Source organism: Rhinichthys klamathensis, unplaced genomic scaffold (genome assembly GCF_029890125.1).
Source record: "Rhinichthys klamathensis goyatoka isolate OS25496 unplaced genomic scaffold, OSU_Roscu_1.1 h1tg000184l_1, whole genome shotgun sequence".
NCBI lineage: Eukaryota > Metazoa > Chordata > Actinopteri > Cypriniformes > Leuciscidae > Rhinichthys > Rhinichthys klamathensis.
Window position 1 is genome coordinate 2,422,659 of NW_026606712.1, and position 19,841 is coordinate 2,442,499.

At 42.9% G+C, this 19,841-nt stretch overlaps 1 protein-coding gene across 1 annotated transcript in view; it reads right to left on the minus strand.

Annotated features, from left to right (window-relative positions):
• Nucleotides 1–2,300: 2,300 nt before the first annotated feature.
• elfn1a (extracellular leucine-rich repeat and fibronectin type III domain containing 1a) overlaps nucleotides 2,301–19,841 on the minus strand; it is a 160,965-nt gene continuing 143,424 nt past the window's right edge. The window contains exon 3 of the mRNA XM_056261674.1: nucleotides 2,301–5,571. Coding sequence (XP_056117649.1) covers nucleotides 2,773–5,166 — 2,394 coding nt within the window. The 5' untranslated portion in view covers nucleotides 5,167–5,571 and the 3' untranslated portion in view covers nucleotides 2,301–2,772. The remainder of the gene's footprint in view (nucleotides 5,572–19,841) is intronic.

Consider the following 19,841-nt stretch of genomic DNA (forward strand, 5'->3'; position numbering starts at 1 on the left):
GGATGCCTGCTGAACAGTCCCTTCAGACGATAAGTGGATGACATGTTCTCTAGGCGCCCCTTTTATACTTCCGGGTCGCACTAGTAGTGACGTCATAGGCTGTCGCCGGTCAATATCGATTGCCATGATTGGATAGCTTTTCAGACACCGGTTCATGTGGAGGGCGTTCCCCATAAGGAGGGTGTTCTCAGGGAACAGAGGTTAGAGTCGTAACCTAGACGTTTTAGCACCCCAAGTTCATTATAACAAAGGTTTTCCTTTAGTTCGATATGGTGTCACTCAGGACCCTTTGAATGAGTCAGTCAAGTGAACCAAGAATAAAAAGGGAAATGCTGCTGCTAAAACTACTATGTCTCAGGGCCTTTGAATTGTCAATGTTAAGGCTGTGAATAATAACATGCTAATTTAGTGTGTTTAATTATATAAACCAATAATGCAATTAAAAAAATTAACACAATTAATCATGTCTTCGACCTGTATGTAATTTCTTGAGTGGGAACCACTCTGAATATTTACCAGTTAAAGTTTGTTATGCATTATCATTTCCTCTTTGTCAAGAGATAAACTGGTTATAGGGGACATTTCGTGTGAATGCTCTTGTGTAATAAACTGGTTCAATTGCAAAAAAAATTGGTTCACTGTGGTGTGTACTTTAGGCCAGTGACAGGCTTGTAATGTCTTTTCAATGCTTTCATTTGCCACACTAATATCATGTCTTTGAATTTTCTTTATTTGAAGCTATTTGAAGCAAATATTGAAATATGATCAGCATTTCATATAATTATTCATTTGATTTAAATTATTTCAAAACAATCAACAGCCCTTGTGAATATGTATTGTCTTATTTTATTTGTATTTTATTTATTTACTTTTTTTAATTACTTATTTTTTTGTGTGTGTGTTGAGTTTGCAAAGAAACATTTATGGGGGGAAACAGAGGACTCCAAAGAAAATTGGTCATGAGGATCTTGACAGTATGGGTGCCCTCTTTCCTTTATTTCACAGTACTTTGTCTGAAAGCAGGTAACATATTTTTTAAGAAATACAAAATAACACTCATTGTGCTCTTGTTTGTATATGATGCTCTGTCCGTTCACAGATTTTCCAACATTTCTAAATTGAATGAGATACAGGAGTGCTACACTATGCAATATAAAAACATGTAAGTTACTTGCTAGATTACCTATAAACCTGACAGCTCTCAAAATCTACTGAAATGTATTGTCTTTAAAAAAAAAATTACAACAGATGAAGACTTTCAGAAACATCAACACTTAAACAAAAAGAAAAAAAAAATACAGTTATACAGATAGTTCCAGAAGTTTAAGGCGGTTGAAATAAACAAAAAAAGAAATTGGACAACCCAGTTACTTCCTGTACTTCTCTAAATAGCTGATGTACAACTCCAGTGGCAACAGTTCAGCTGGGTAATTTAGTCTTTCTCACATGCCTCACCTTCCGGATCAGCGCTGATCATCACAAGGTCCGTGCAGTGGCATTCGACATTTACAAAAGCATTTTTACCCGCCAAACAGTAAGAAAGCCTAAAACAAAACCCTTAGGTTTATAAACATTTTTTTTTTCTGATTGATTAAATATTTTTGACAGAAATGATAAATGCATGAAACTGAAAAGAAGTATGAATATCAAAACACGGCATACAGCATGAAAAATGGGGATTATGTGGTTGTAAAAAATTGCAAAGAAATTACAGCTGAAAAGGCTGTTTATGTATGTAATACATTCATCCATAGGGCTGTTGGCTCGAGATTGGTGGAAACATCTGCAGAAAAATGTGTGATGAGCTGCCACCCAAGCACTTTGGTTCACGATCAGATAACCCCTCACCACTATTAGGCATCGTAAGGTAAAAAGCAGAAGTGCATGTTTTGTGGAGCGATTCACTGGTAAACCAACTGAACATAACTACTGAATGTGAATCAAAATGTTCTACTTCTCCATTGATTTTCATTTTCTTCCACTTTGACACTGCAGTCTTGTATGCAGATGTTTCCTCTACACCATCCCAACCAAACGGATTTACATTGTGGTTATGATACACAAATGTAACATAATATAAGCCTTTGTGTAATATTGTGCGGTCTGATCAGTGGCATGGATTAAAAAGAAAATTGGCAAAGCAGGGTAGCGTAAACTGTGGCCTAAAAGAAAATATGCCATTTCATTGACCAGTGCAATGTTTATCCATCAGGACGGTAAACATTCATTTAAAGACAGATAATATCACTGGAGCTAACTCCGAAATCCATGGTCTAAACCTGAATCATACACATCATAGATTTTTTTTTTTAACAGCAAACGTTGCAAATATAGAAACAGTATCTGTACATAGTTCAATTGTATTTAGAACAAACTCAAATATTGGGAGAAAAAAGGTCCATAAATTACAGTGGTCCTGCAGAAGAAATACTAAGATTTCAGAAGATGTCTGTCACTGTTGGGTTCTTTTAGTCTCACAGTACACAACAGCAAATCCACTGTCACAGGACTTGGCCATGCGGTAATCAAATACTAAAAATCCATTTCAACATATATATATATATATATATATTTTTTATATTTGCAATATATTCTCCTCTTGTTGCTTTAAGTAACATCTTTTAATGTTGGTACACAAACCTCTTTCCCTAAGTTGAAATTCACTGAAGTGTAACATTTATCCGTTAGAATGTGATTTCACAGGATTCATTCTGGTCCTGTTCTTTGTGGTCCATCGGAAATGAAAAAGACACTGACAAACACTTGAGTAGATTAAGATTTATGTTGGGCCGACACTCCCTTCCAGTAATCTAGAATGTCATGCAGGTCTTCATCCTTAGCAAACTGCACTTTTTTCCTCAGAGCGTGGCCCGCAGCCATGTACTCATCATCTTTGTGTCGCTTGCGATGGAGTTTAAAGCGCTCCCAGATGCTGTGCGACGGTTTGCAGTAGTACTCGGGACTAGATGAGTAACTAAGATTGTGGTACTGGGGAGAGAGCTGCGAGTAAGCCAAGTCTCTGGCCCGAGGTCGCGTAAGGGGCTCCAAGATGGAGGTTTTCCGGCTGTCCGGTCCTTCCAGCTCCTCAATTTGGTGGGAGTCTGGGTAGGAGTGCCGATGCTCGCTATACTGACGGATCTTCTCCGCCTCTGCCCTTAGTATTGCAGCTGCGGGTGTGATGGTCAGGATAGTCTCCCCTGTGGGTGAAGTCTTCTCTATGTATTTTGACTCCGACTTGTACGAGGCCTCTGAACGGTAAGGCCTCGGGCTCCGTATCGGACCACCAGTGGCTGTACTCGGACGCTTTGGAGAAGCATCTGATCCGTGATGTCTTTGTAAAGAGTGGTGGTAGCTGTCCTTGTAGACAGGTGACAGGAAGCCAGACTTGCTCTGAGGCTGCTCTGAGATCAGTACCAACTGAGGTTCAGCTGTTGACACAGCACCAGATTTCACCCCTTGGAAGGATGTTGACTCTGATTTGAGAGCATCTATGCAATTGTTAATAATCTGGTTGACCTTGTCCACCTCCTTCGCGATTGTTGAGATTTCGGCAACCGAGCCTTGGCTGTTGCCAGGCATGGACATCTCACATTCCCTTCGATCTTGGTGCTCCCCTGTTCTCACTTCCATGTAATTCCCTTTGGCCATTTTCGGAGTTTCGCTGATGTCTTGCAGTTTGTATTGCTCCATTTCACTGCCGGAGGGTAGATAGGGCATGCGGGTCATGCTTTCCCCAGCCATCATTTGCTTTTGAGACATCCTGGATATTGTTCCGCCCTCCAGTTCACCACCGTATTTAAGCTCAATTATGTTCTTCTTCAAACTACCTGCTTTTTTGTGCTTTTCATCTTGTTGTCTCTTTTTTCGCAGACAATAATATACAATCCCTAAAACAATTACCATACTGAAAAGACATCCTAAGATAGTCATTATGTAGTGAGTGGCCGTTGCATTACTAGCTACTCGCTCTTTTCCATTCCTAGGCCCAGTGGACAGTGTCAGACAAGTATGATTGAAACGCAACGAGTTTCTTATGGAAGCCACACAGTAGGTATAATCAGTGTGGGGTTTCAGGTTTTTCAGTTCAATGTCCTCCTTCTGCCGCTTCAGATTATGTATGTCAGTGAAGAAGCTGTTGTTGTACAGGACAAGGATGTACATCTTCTTGTAGGGGTAAGGGATCTGAACAGTGATTACTGCGTTCGTGTGAGACACTTGCTTGAGTTTCATGATTGGTTTCAAATCCAAGTCTATGTACGTGGGACTGATGCTGATTTCCTCCGGCTCGGTCCCTGAGGGACAGTCTTCCAGCCCACACGGTGTTGAGTCCGGAGGGAAAGTTGTGGTCTCGGGAGGCACAGGGATGTACGGAGTCACATAGTCCTCCGTGCACACAGTGGACAGCATATGCAGAGCATTCCGGTATGTGGGATTGTTCGGATTCTGGCTTAGTAGACTGTAGCCTGAGACTCCTGCAGGAGAATCACACACCATCCGTTCACTTGTCCTGTTGGGAAAGACAGAGAGCCACTTAACGAACCCCAAGAGCTCACAGGAGCAGTTGAAAGGGTTGGTGTAGAGTTCACAGGTGGTCAGCTTAGTCAGGCTGGTAAAGGTGGACCCATCTAGCACCTGAATGCGGTTCATGGAAAGGTCAATGTTTTCTATGTTTGGGCACTCCCAAAAGGCATTGGGTGTCACAGTCTCAATCAGGTTGGCCTGGAGGTAGAGGTACTGCAGCTTGCCCAAACCCCTGAGAATCCCTTCAGTCAAGTTACGCAACTTATTGAAGCCCAATTGGAGAACCTGCAAATTGAACTGAGCTGAAAAAGCCCCATCCTCAATGTAATTAATCTCATTCTTGGTCAGATTCAGGTATGTGAGGTTGGTAAAGCGGCTAAGGGCAGAGTAGTGGATGCTCTTGATCTTGTTCTCATTCAAACGAAGGTCCACTATGGTGCTGTTGATATGCTGAGGGATGGCCTCATAGGGTGGTTGGTTTTGGCTGCAAATGGCCAGCCATACAAAGCCCTTTTCGCCCTCTATGAGCCAGCAATCCCCCCTCACACCACCTATGTGAGTCAGAAAGAATATGGCCACAGACCAGAAGAAGGCACTCTTCACCATGCCTCCATTACAAGCTCCTGATGCCCTCCTGGAAGCCATGAGCGATGCCAGTTGGTAGCAGCTTGGGGTAACACTTGAGTTTGAACTAGGCTGGATGGAGCCTCACAGTATTTGAGCAGGGTAATAAACCCTTTCCCTTTAGCCAAGGGACAAAAATGTTCAGTCTCTGGTCCAGAGAATTATTTCACATGAGTTGGGTGTTTCTGCACTGATATATCAGCCCCTTATTAAACCCGCTGACCATAGCTTATGCATTTACAGGTTAAGTCTCCAATGGAAAAGTCTTCACGCTAGTGGAGTGTTAGAGCTGGGACTTAGTGTTTCACCAATTCAAAATGGCCTGTGCTTATTTCCCCGGGGTAGAGCATTGTTGATGGCTTTCATGCTCTTGTCTTTTCTTCTCTTCCACCATTTTAGTCTCATTTATGGGCCCAGAGGTACACCCTGGATAAGAAAAAGAAAAGAAAAAGAAAGCATTGACTGACGCTCACAAAGTCTTTAAATTAGAAAAGCAATATTCGAAAAACCGTTCAACATGGGGCAGCAGTGAAGACATGTTTCATACTATACAAGAGTGTGCAACCTAATACAGCTCAAAGGAATAATTCAAATCATCCCATTGTATTTATTTCCCCAATGCCTCACTTAAATGTCCGTGGACCTATGGAAGATAAGTTAACTTTGTTAGTTGACCATCAATTTCACCACAAGTTCCCTTCCCTTCAGTTCTGACATACTGCTATCATTGGAAACCATTAGCCAATTTCCACCTGACAGATAAAAGAAAACAAAAGTGTCCCTGTTCTCCCTCCATTAACTCTGAAACCATCAAAATGCGCACAACCAATATTTGGGGGAATTGCATTTAATGTTAAAAAATATACTAGATTTGTGCAAAAATACACATAATCAATTACTAGACAAAAAAACGTTTCATCATTTAAAAAAATAACACTGTGGGTGAGAGAAATTCTGTATTTCACAAGCTTCTTTGCCTCTAAAGTTTTCTCAAGCTTTTTTTTTTTTATACTAATTTATTTTTAAATGAAATACCCAGCTATGAAGACAGAAGGAAGTCATATGGGAATAGTATTTCTTTGAAAGACACTGCCCTCACAGAGAGAAGGCATGTTCCCTGGGGTGGCAGAGACAAGAGGGAGCTTCAGTTCACAGTCATCCCTGGCAGTCTTTGAAACTACATTGAGACAGCTGTAAGCAATGTTGGCTGTATCGCAAATAATTTTGTGAGTTAAGAGAGGATGGGAACAGATTTGAAAGGAAAGGCTTTTCTTTCCACTGCACTCCTTCTCCTAACACTCCTAACACACCTACACACTTCCTGTGTGTATTTGCATTTTGGAATCCTTATTTCGCTTTACTGCTACAGTAAAGGAGCAATATATTGTCCTGTAACTAAAGACCAATTTGTCCTCTCACAGCAAGGTCAAGTAATGTGCATGTTACCTACATCATCCATAATATGGATACAACTATGTGTGTTGAAAAAAGCAGACTGATCTCATGAAATGGCGCATGTATGACACGCCAATTTGTATTTCCATTTTTGGCGTGCTATCAACACGCATAATCGCTTTTCAGCGTGTTTATCAACGCCGTTGACTTAACGTTACATTACTGTATATATATAAATATATGACCTACCCCAACCCCGTCCCTAAACCTACCCGTCACTGGGGTTAATACCATTTATGAGTCTTCCCCTACCATCCTAGGAAAAAAAATATTGCTCCACAGATGTAGATATGAATTTTGCTTCGTTTCGCTCGGACATTTAACGGCGTACACATACACGCGAAATCACTCGGACGTTTAACGGCGTAGACATACACGCAAAAGATGACGGTTCGTTTCGGCGTGGACATACACGCGGATAGCTTAAAATGCGTATAGATAACACGCCACTTGACTTGAAAGTGGCGTGTATGTTTACGCAAAGTCATGATGTCATGTTGGAAAAAAGAACACAACAATGTCAGCACAAAATGAAATTCATTCATTTTTGCACTCTGTATCCTTAAAGCTGATGAAAGCTCCTAAAACCTCTTCGCTAGATGGAGGAATTATGAGCAAAGACTTTCACAATATTGAGTTCTTTACAGTGATTTCCACTGCACTAAAAACTCATTCTAATTGCGTTGTCTGATTGGCCCGATGTAAGCCGGAACTTCAGCAGCTTCTTTTCCTGTGGATGCCACAATGACTGGAAGAGAGGGAGCACACTGATTTTACACAAGCCATATATTAGTGAATTATGCAAGAAGGGCATGCTTTCACTGAAGAGGAAAGAAGTATACTGTAGATGACACGAATCATAAAGCTCGCTATGGAAGGCAGTGGATCAAAGCTGGAATTTCACTGGGCTTTGCCTGGGTTCCTCCCAATTGATGTGTTAGATTGTCTATGTGCAAGATGACGAGCTGGTGTAAACCACAAATTGCCTGTCATGCATCTAATGAAATCTATTTTAATCAGTGTCTCAACTGGATTCTAAGCATTTAGAGAGATCCAAAAGTCTGAGCACACATTGGAATGGGTTTTAGGATTTAAGAAACAAAAGTTTTATTTGTGTGTGTGTGTGTGTCCGTGCATGCGTGTTTCACAAAGAAAAAGACTGCATGTAGTTATTTATAGAAATATGGGTATACACATGACAAATACACCAGCGTTTTCCCTTTGAGACTTGCAAGATTCTGTCTGCCACTGAAAAAATTACATTCATGACAAAGTAACACTGAAGTGATTTGTTTTTGAGAAATTCTTCCTGTTTAATCAGACTGAGAAAGATAATTTTCATAATCTGCATATAAATATAAATTTAAAACAAAGTGGTAGAAATTAAACATTCAAACTTAAATGTATCTGTTCATAAACTCACTTAATATATATAACTTGCACTTACTAAAATATATTTATGTAAGTAATTTTAATTAATTTTAGTTTGTTTTATTTTATTGGTAGCTAGCCCTAATTTTAATTCAGCTATGTCTGTGAACCGAAGCAAACATAATCATATCCCATTTCTTTTAACTACCTTTGTCCTGCCATTAAACTGCCATTAAACTGCCACACTGCAATCAAATACTCCTTGTGTGGTTTTAAATTCAAATTTCTAGAATATGTCTGTGATAAATTTCATGCAACCCCACTTTAAAGAGATTTGTGGATATATTTTCATGGTGTTCACACTCTTAGGTTTGTGAAATGCAACCAGGCCTCTCTAAAATAGTATATTAACATTCAGGAGGGTGATGTAATTGGAAAATTAAAAAAAAACATAAGCCATCCCCCCGATAGCTCCTATTATTTGCTGAAGCTCAGCACTTCTGTTCCGAGGTAGAAAACACACACACACACACACACACACACACACACACACACACACACACACACACATACGTGTGTGCTTAACGAGGACCACGGTACGCACCCACCTCGCCTGCTCACGGCCCATATTTTTCTCTGCCGACTGTTAGGACAGTGACAGGACAGGCAGACGATTGGCTGATAGACAGCTTCATCATGCCACACTGCTTTCTAGATGGTTTAATCCTCAGGCCGTGCCGCTGCCTGCTTTCAGCTGCCCTGTGCAAACAGATATCCTGCTGTCCAGAATGGCAGCTGCTGACACAAGATCCCCCAGTGTCACGGACAGGTGCAGAGGCAGGAACCTTAGCAGGTGGATATATTGGTGTATGGAGATCAGAATGACAGCTCATGGTAATGGTGGCCACAGCTCCAATCGACTGGATCCATCAATGACACTTGAAGGTCAGAGGTCATCTTCTTAGTCAGCTGACCTCTCTCTGTTTGATTTTTCTTTTTTCAGACCTGCAAGCTGTTGTCCACGTTAATGAAGTCAGACTTTAAAAAGACTAGCAACAGGACAAGACAGATGTGCACTGACTAACTTTTAGCATAGGATGTACTGTTCTGTAATTTGAAAACATTGCACAAGGGTGTTCTTTTATCCCCAAAATAAACCTTTGTCCCTGGTTTCCTGTGTCGCACCTATGGTGTTTGTTTTGGTGTGTCAGACTCAAATCTGTTTAAGTAATTGTAGTCTGATGAGCACAAAAACATGAAATCAGAAAATTTGCCACATGAATTTTACAAACATTCAGTGTCACATGATCCTTCAGAAATCTTTGCAATATGCTGATTCGGTACTCAAGAAATATATATATTTTTTTACTGTCAATGTTGAAAACGTCTCGGGTTACTATTGTAACCCTCGTTCCCTGAGTAGGGAACATCGATATTCGACGCTTTGGGTAATGCCTTCGGCATGATGCGTCTGAAGTCTGTAATGGAACTACTATCTTGATGTCTATGTCTTGATGTCTATGTCTTTCGTCACTCGGGACGTTGCATGTGACGGTGATCCGGAAGCTATAAAAGGACATCGGAACATAGCCACGTCAGCTTTTGAAGGGTCGAAGCAAGTCGTTCTCAGGAGCGCGAAAAGTGTGGCCGAGGGATGCAGCGTCTGAGTAGGGAACGAGGGTTACAATAGTAACCCGAGACGTTCCCTTTCGTAAGGGAACTCCCACTGCATCGATACTCGACGCTTTGGGGAACGAATACCCACGCCGCCACACTGAGAGAAAAACGCCCTGGTGTGAAGCATCTGGCACACTCACGGACGATAGGAATGAGAAGGCAGATCCAACCTAGATTGTCATAAGATTTGGTGTAAAAAGGGGAGGTCTGGACCCGGTGGCTCAACGGACCCCATGGATGGGAACCCCAGAGAGTAAAGAAATATTAGATGAGAGGTGAAGGCAAGAGCGCACCTCGTACATCAGTTATGAGAGGTTTCCGTAGATAACCAACTGTCTAATTGAAAAAGGGGGATAGCTTCTAGACCTTGATACGTATCTAGATAGATCTAACTCCTCCCAGCCCGAGGCCTAACATAGGGGCCTCCAAGGCTACGACCTTGACCATCCGACACATGCGATGGAGGATGGATTACCTGAAGAATCTTGATACTGCCTACAGGCACCTCAGTGTCAAGGCAGAAATAAAGTAGAGTGGCTGCTGCGTCATCACGTAAGAGGGGGCAGCACCACCACTCTTCCAGGTAGCAGGACGAGCAGGAAGCAGACTCAAATAGATTCTTATATGATGAATACCCGGAGAATCATGATATTGCCTACAGGCACCTCAGTGTTGAGGCAGAAATAAGATAGAGTGGCTCCCACGCCCTCAAGTAAGAGGGGGCAACGCCACCGCTCTTCCAGGGAGTAGGACGAACAGGAAGAAGACTCAAGATTCTTATATATATTCTCATATAACTCATCCACAGGACATGACGGGTGGCAGGGATAACCCGTCAGCCTGATGCCAATAGGCTAGATGACAGGATTCATCCTCCAATCTACAGGAACATGGAGTTTTTTAGTGGGAATGTCCCTACAAGCTCACCCTTAGAAGCTTGCGGAGGGCACTAAGGCCGCCACAGAGGCCCTAAGCATGAACGGGAGGTCCCGTTAGAGAACAGGATGGAACGCCAGTACTGAAGCCAGTGGGCAATATTTAACTGGGTTCAATGCCGTACCTAACCTCTTAAAAATATTTAGTTCCTAGTAGAGTGGGGTTCTAGAATGGATGACCTAACCACCTCGATGGAAAGGGCAACCTTTTTATGGGTTGGTCCCCCTCAGGGGCCAGACCCATAGTCTCCATAACTCCGGCCATGGATAAAATATTGTACCACCGGCCTGGGAAAGAAGATCTCTCCTAATAGGGACTCGGCAGGGAGGACTCTCCAGGAGACTTATAAGGTCCGAGAACCAAATCCGGGCCGGCCAGTACGGAGCTACAAGGAGTAAACTCACGCCGTACCTCCTGACCCTTTCCAGAACCCCAGGGAGCAGAGCGATCGGGGGAAAAGCCTACAGATGAGACCTCGGCCACATCTGTACCATGGCATCCAGGCCCAAAGGAGCTGGATGTGAGAGAGAGTACCAGAGCGGGCAATGAATGTTCTCATGAGAGGCGAACAGGTCAACCTCCGCTCGGCCAAACTCTCTCCATATAAGCTCAACTACTTCAGGGTGGAGCCGCCATTCCCCGGGCCTCAGCCCCTGCCTCGACAAGATATCTGCTCCCACATTATTAACCCCAGGAATATAAATAGATCTAACAGAGACAAATTTATCCTGGGACCATAGAATAATCTGATGCGCCAGTCTAGAAAGAGGGCGTGATTTCAGGCCTCCTTGGCAGTTGATATAAGAGACCACCGACATATTGTCAGTCCTAATGAGAACATGATGGCCTCTGAGGTCCACAAGGAAGTGCCTCAGGGCAAAGAATACGGCCAACATCTCCAAGCGATTAATATGCCATGAGAGATGATGGTCCTTCCAAGTACCTCAGGTGTAACGGTCCTCCATAACCGCACCCCAGCCCGTGCGGGACGCATCTGTAGTCAAAGTTTTTCTCTGACATGGTGCTTCCGAAGCCGGGCCTTGAGACAGGAACCATGGTTTCTTCCATATGACAAGAGCACGAAGGCATCTGCGCGTAACTCTGATCATGCGAAAGGGGTTCCCCAGCGGAGAAACCCCTTGGTCCTGAGCCACCACTGTAAGGCCCTCATGCGGAGCAGACCAAAAGGAATTACGATGGAAGCTGCAGCCATGAGGCCCAAAAACTCTTTGAAAGTGTTTGACAGTGATGACCTGGCCTAACCTAATACTCTTTATTGTGGTCAAGATAGTATTTATACGAACAGGAGACACTTGTGCCCGCATCGTGATTGAGTCCCACTCTACTCCCAGGAACGTAGTCCTCTGAAGAGGAGTTAAGGAACTTTTCTTCACATTGAGTGTCAACCCCAGGCACCTCAGATGACGCAAAACAACATCTCGATGTTGAATCGCCAGTTCTTCTGACTGAGCCAGAATGAGCCAGTCATCTATATGATTTAGAATACGGATCCCCTGAAGTCTCAATGGAGCAAGGGCAGCATCCATACATTTAGTCAAGGTGCGAGGAGATAAGGCTAGGCCAGAAAGGAAGAACCGTATATTGATAAGCTTTCCCCCCCAAAAGCGAATCTTGGAAACTTCCTCTGATGGGGTTAGAAGGGAACGAGGATTTAAGGAGCTTGTGGATCTATCACGACAGACCAGTCCTCGGAGCTGGTTTGACTGACATTCGGTATCTTGAATCTAAACCCCCTCGGAGGTTGATCCAGTACCCTGAGATCCAAAACCAGGGCTTACTCCTCCTCCCTTCACAGGAACTATGAAGTGCCGGCTGTAGAACCCAGGCTCCCGTAACCGAAGAAGAGCCCACGTTGAGGTCTCCTGTGTTAAGAGGGACTAGACTTCCTCATTCCAAGAACCGACCCTACTCGGGGCTGGCCAACATGTGAACCACCCCTAGTAGATCATATTTTTTATATTAGCTCCACTATAAGCAGGAGCCCCTAGGCTGTATTTTGAAGACCCCTCAGGGTGTCTAGATATGCAATTATGGGGACCAGTCCCTCGAGACTGGCCTCGGCTATAAATTTCCAAACGGCTTCGGTGACCTGAAGCAGCTAACTGGCAGGAACTAACCGAAATATGCTCTCTATAGACCTCCTGAGAGGCGGCGAACTCGACAAGGCAGCAACGTCTTCGGGCGGTCACTGCGATTTGTGTTCGCTGAAAGCCGATGTGTCCCGAGGCGCCATCGGCGGCGGGAAGCAAACATCGATTTACTAAGGGCTGCATAAGGGGGGGAGACTTTTGTACTCACCCTCCTGGGGAAACGCCCATAATGGTCCGCGTGTTACGACAAGACCTCTAGGTCAGGGCCATCTTAACCCGAGAGACAGACCTCAGACCTGTTTTCGGTATGGAGGGCTTTGTGCGAGAATGTTTCCTCTGATCCCAAGCTTTATATTGGGGGGGGGGGGGGGGGGGGGGGGGCACGAGAGGCAACCTTCTAAAAAAATATGAGGAGCTGGCGGCTGTCCCATGAGACCTGGACTGACAACTGGGGATATCTGATTGTCGCTCTGCCTCCTGAAGCCTCTCGACAACGGTTCTTGCCTCGTCGCAAAGAGGCCAGAAGGCGAAAGGGGGGCATCGAGAAGGAAGGCCCTGTCCTTCTCCCCGATCCCCAAGCGATTTAGCCATAAATGTCTCTCTGAGACGACTAGTGCTGCCATAGAATGGCCAATGGCACGGGCCGTCTCTTTAATAATACGGAGAGATAAGTCAGCCACTCTACGAAATTCAGTAATACCGTCGAGTGAGACCTCCCAGTTATCATCCACCTCTTTGAGGAGGTCAGCCTGGTATGCCTGTAATAACCCCATCGTGTGTAGGCAATGCACCAGCTTGACCCACCGCCATATATGCTTTCCCTAACAAATTCGATGTACGAGATTTGGAGGGAAGTTTCTGAGCTATCAGGGGTGACGCAATGTCGGGGAGAAAATATTTCGCAAAATATTCCTCTACCCGCGGCATCACCTCCTACCCATTCTTATTAGATTCCCTAATAGATGTAAATATATACATGGGGGAAAATAATTAAGATGAACATGGATTTTTCCACGATCTCGATACCTCAGTATGGAGATCAGTGAAAAAGGGAAGGCTCTGACACGAAGATTGTGACAGGGTCTGCAGGAAGCGCTCCATTTTATTTTTCTTAGTCGCGTCCTGCTTATTAAATCGCCATTCAACATTAAATTTAGCCACTGCCCTGGTTACAATCTCCAGAAACTCCTCAATAACGGGAATATGGGGTGGCCAATCCCCATATCCACGTGATTTGGTGTTGAAAATATCTAACTCCTCCGAGCCGGACAAATCAAACACCGGGTCTTTAACACGGTCGGAAGAAGCCGCAACAGGGGCTTCCGAACCGTGCGCGAGACCAGTGGAGCTGGTTAATAACACTGAGAAAGGGTCGCAACCGTCTCAGTATTATATGCCAGCCCCACGTGCGAATCCTGTGCATACAAGCGGCGCGCTGCCTCGACAGACGCGGGACCTGATGCACTGGAAACCCGAGCCTGATCTATTTGATCGAACAGGCTGAAACGGGAGCCGAGCTTTTTCATAGGTAACTGAAAACAGTTTGCACAGAACGCTTGCTGAAGACAGAAAGCTGACGCGGCTATGTTCCGATGTCCTTTTATAGCTTCCGGATCACCATCACATGCAACGTCACGAGTGACGAAAGACATAGCGCCAATCAAGATTGGAGTAGTTCCATTACAGACTTCAGACGCATCATGCCGAAGGCATTCCCCAAAGCGTCGAGTATCGATGCAGCGGGAGTTCCCTTACGAAAGGGAACAGTTGTGCTACTTAATATTTTTTGTGGATAACATTTTTTTTTTTTTACATACATGAATAGGAAGTTCAAAAGAGCATTTATTTGAAATATAATTATTTGTAACTTTATCAATGCCTTACTGCCACTTTTGTTCAATTGAATGTGTCCTTACAAAATAAAGGTATTAATTTCTTTTAAAAAAAGACCCAAACTTTTGAATACTAGTGTTCATCATTTATTTAACGTCTGACGTAGATACACCAGATTTTAGCAACACTGTCTAAACAAACAGGTCAGATTTTATTTCTTACACAATAATGAATGCAAACAGTTAATCATAAAGTCATTCTGCCCCTAATTGTTCTGTTGGCTCTGTGTCGACTAGTTGCTGATCACATGACTTCAGTTGCACTTGTTCCATAAATGGTAATAGCTGGAGGAAAAATCCTGTCCACAAACTCTCCTAGTGCATCTGCATTACATTAGTCTTGTAGTAAACTGTAACAGACAAATTTATTTTTGGAGTTGCATAAAAAATAAAATAAAGTGAACCTAGAGGGCTATGCATTCACAAAGCATATTACAAACAAATTGTAGGCATCTGTGATGGTCTGTTCATTTCATTTAGAGTTAATTTAGAATCTTCACATACAAGCTGCAATTTGAAGTAGTAGCTAATGAAGTAGCACCCAGAGGCACATAGAAACTAAAGTGAGTGCGACATGACTGTTTTTGAATTGTTAATGACAACACAAGCAACAAATGTGGCAATGGAGATATCCACACTTGCGTTTCTCACCCACATCATCTCAGCTGTGCGGACACTCTTCAATGTAGAGCTTGCATAATCAGCAATGTAAGTTGAACACTTAAAGTTGGGTCATTAACACTTGGTAAACAATAGCCATGTTTCCACTGTCGGGCCAAAAGCGAGTCTGCTATGCCTGCCAGGGCCAGTTTCGTTTCCACTGTCACTTCCGGGTCTTGATCGGGCCTGATCGGGGCTTTCTAGGGGGCCAATGGCCAGGGGGTTTTGACCTGCCCAATACTTGGTTCAAAGCAGGCCAACTGTGTCTTGAGGAATGGTCATGAACAAAGGCGGAGTTTACCTGAGTCATGAGAGGTTCAACACCGCTGTTCATTTCCTATATTTTCATACCAAGCTACCAGCTGACCTTAACATTCAAGCCATTTAAAAAATGTTCAGCTCAAAAGACACTTTCAGACACAATGCAGCGAGTGTTAGAAATAACTACAGATTGCGATCCGATGGGGATCACCATATGAGGCAAAAATATATTTATATGCAATGCTAAAGGCTACTTGTATGCTGACCAGTGAGATGATAAATACACATGTGATAATGGAAAATACCAGAGATAATTGTATATATATTTGGTTTAATGTTTCATCTGTCTCTTCCCTGTGCCTTTGTTGATACTTAACTTAAAGCCTGGCTGTGTCCGAAATCACCCCCATACCCTTAAATAGGGCAGTGTTTGAGGAGACAGCCATTTGTAGTGAACCCATAGTGAAACCATAGTGGATGTTATCGAGTGCACTCATTTGATTCCACAATGCACCGCAACGAGAGTACAACCGATGTACACTCAACGGATAGAAAATACCCATAATGCACTGTGAGAGTCACACGACGAATGTATATATATATATATATATATATATATATTAGGGCTGTCAGTTAAACGCGTTATTAACGGCGTTAACGCAAACCCATTTTAACGCGATTCATTTTTTTATCGCGCGATTAACGGTCTTTTTGGCCTAGCAAACTTTGTAGGTTTTTTTTCACATGCTTTTGCAACAGGACGCGGCATGCGCGGTGCTGCGCTATGAAACCCATTCATTTCAATGGCTTGCGCCACGCGAGGACGTTTTGCTGCTGTCTGAAAGCACCGGATCTAGCTAGACCGGAAACACACTTGTTGCGAGCCGGCCAAATAGCTGGTTAACGTTACGTTTTGATTGGATGACGAGCGCGATACGCCGAAATGGATGCCAATAAGATTCTGAATGGAAAGTTTACTTTTAAAAAGTTGCCAAATGGTTCCATTGACAAGACCAAAGTGATCTGTGTGTTTTGTCGTTGTGAACTAAGCTATCATCATCGCAGCACGTCCAGTCACTTGATGATGGCCAAGCACACACACACACACACACACATACACAGCTGATGCGAATTCTCCGCCCCCTCATCAATATCAGGACCTCATCAGTATTTCTTTCACCCTTTTATTGATGGACAGTGTTTCATTGTGTGAGAGATTATTTGCTCCAAGTGAGAATGTTTAAGTGTGAAATTGAACACAGTATTGTCAGTTGTTTTCAATAAAAAAACATTTGCACAAAGCAAGCCGACCCACTTTTTGTTGATAAGAGCATTAAAATTAGAAAAAATAATGGGACAAAAAGAAATCAAGAGACATTTAGAATAGATAAAAATGTGCGATTAATTGCGATTAATCGCGAGTTAACTATGACATTAATCCGATTAATCGCGATTAAATATTTTAATCGTTTGACAGCACTAATATATATATATATATATGAATTAAACAATTAAGTCATTGGTGGTTAGTGCATGCCTTTAACACAGACACAAAATAAAATACTAATAATGAAAAAAATCCATTGCCTAAAAACAGCGTGTTTGAATCAATTAATTTTTTATCCATTTCAGAGGGCCAGTGGGAGTGAAATCTTGACATCAGAATGAGGCCTAAGGGAGGGATTATATGGAATTGTTATTCAGTGTCGGCTGGGTTTGAGTTTGGAATTAACTGTGGTTTACCAACAATGCACATTTCTATCCTAAACTCAAACATTGTGCCAAGCATTACTGCTTCCCTACCCACAAATTTGTGCCCTCTCATTGCTCTGTTCTGCATGTTCATCCACACATATTAATGACTCTCGCTCTGCATATGCCATTAGTGGCTGCTGGCAGGCAGGGTTAGAGAAATTCACTTTGTTTTCAGGGGTGCCTGAGGAGGGGCATGGACAGCCATGTGTTGAGAGCTGCTTGGCATCAGCTATTGGATGGATGTGAAATTGGTTGGACTGAAAAACCTGTCTGGATGTGGCCAGAGCCTCTCACATCAGTAATGGTGCTTTGCAATGACATGACCATAGTTTGGGTTGGAACAGTTTTTGATATGGATCCTGAGTCACTCAGAACAGATGCCTCCCATACAAACAGGAAGAATGGGGGACAGGGAGAAAAAAAATTCACTTACGGTCTTAAAGGGATAGTTCAGCCAAAACAGAAACTGTTGGCAGGGAAAGAGTTAATAAAATATCTGAAGTGGACCATCAAAAGAAAGTGTTAGTGAATTCTGTAAAATACATGTTTAGAAGGACATGAGGGTGAGTAAATAATGAATTTATAAAATTCTGACCGGGAAATTTTTGAGTGCAGCAGGCGTAATGATATGACGCAGCGCCTGAAAATAGCCTACCTTCTGTCAACACAACGGAACTATTTTCAGGCGCTGCGTCATATCATTACGCCTGCTGCTCTCATGGTACGGCAGTAAAGTTTCTTGATTATTACGCAGGAATGAGAGTATAGTTCCTAGCCATATCAGCCTAGAAAATCGCAACTTTACATTTTCCGTCGGTCTTAGTGCACGATGTAACTACAGAAGAGTCAAGTTTTAAATAGGTAAAATATCAAAACTCTTTGGTCATTTTTTTTTTTTAAATGCTAATGGTCTTGTCCACTTCAATGATGTATGCTAAGCTATGCTAAAAGTGGTACCGCCAGAACCGGAGATCGGCTGAATGGATTCAAAAACGGTAAAACTCAACAGTTTAACTCTGGGGGAGTTGTAAAATGAGCCTATATCCAAATAAAGTGGAGTATCCCTTTAAGCTTCCCTGAAATCACAATATCACAATAAGAAATATAATACTAAAAATGCAAATGCCGTTTCAGTAGACCGGGTAAATTACGAACGCATTCATGACGACTGGACTAAGCAAAGGAACCAGTGTGGATCTCATCAAAACTCGTGAAATACAGCTACACCAGCCATGACTTCATCTAGACTCATACTGAATAAGAACATCATGACCAAACCTGGCGGATAAAAAAAAAAGAAAAAGAAAGATCAAGATGCATTGAATCCGGTAAAATGCATTTAATGTTTATAGTCTAACGAAAGAAAATAAACAGTCGCTGGAGCTTATTATGGATTTATTTAAAACGTTAGCATCCAAAGTGATGGTAAATAGGCCTTCTAACTAATGCAAATCAATATTTAAATAGTATAATAGTAGTACATTTATCTCTCACACACGTGTCCTGTATTGTCCCGTAAAATCCCATATACTTTCCTGAAACAGAATAATAACCAGGTGGTCACCATACGCATGAATCATACTAACAAATCATAATTGTATTTTAACATATTTGTCAGTAACCAGGCTTTGTGTGACTTTATTTAAAAGGCAGGACACCTGTGCGACCCACACTTCCAATCTCATCTCCTGAACTGACTCATCTTGTCGCGAAATTAAAAGCTTCCATGTAAAGATCTTTAGTTTTCTTTTGTACAGGTTTCCTATGTTCCCTAAATAAATATTTTTGCCTGGTTTGCAAAATGGTTTTGTTATTGAATAAGTGCTGGGACAGGAGACAGTGGCTCTGAAGACCATTGTTTTTTTTTTTGTTTTTTTTTTATCTGTTCCTTCTCTACCTTAGACAGGGGAGTTCACCTTCAGGGACTATCGCTGCGTGTAATCGCAGTGGGAACGCCCCCCAGCGTAACGCGTCTGAAGCATGAATGAAATCAGTCAATGGAGAGATGAGCATCACAGCAAGTGACGTCAAAGACCAGGAAGCTATAAATATCCCCTGAATACACAAGCCACCAGCTTTTATTACTTCAGCAAGCGCTCTGTGTGTGTCTGAATCTATCGATTGTGTTTGTCTGTTCTAGTGTTTTAGACAGGAGTTTTTCACTATATATATATATATATATATATATATATATATATATATATATATAAACAATGATGAGCAAAAAAGTGACCAGCGAGCAGCAATATAGGAAGTGTGCTTCCCCCTGTACACGATACATCACTGGTGGGGATTCACACCAACTGTGTGTTGCTTGTTTGGGAGTGCAGCATGCCCAGTCGGCCCTCGAGGGGGTCGATTGTGAGCATTGCGAGCGTTTTCCCTTGAGAACTCTGCGCTCGCGGCGATCGCTCTTCGAGGAGAGTGGTTTGCTGCGAGCTCCCCAAGGCTCGGGTCCCGCTTCTGTTGAGGCAGAGCGGCGGCGCTTGACTTGGGGTTCGCAGATGGATCTCACCGGCGACGCTGAGACGGGCTCCGCCCTATCTCAGCTATCTCTGGTGGGATCCAGTGCCCCTCA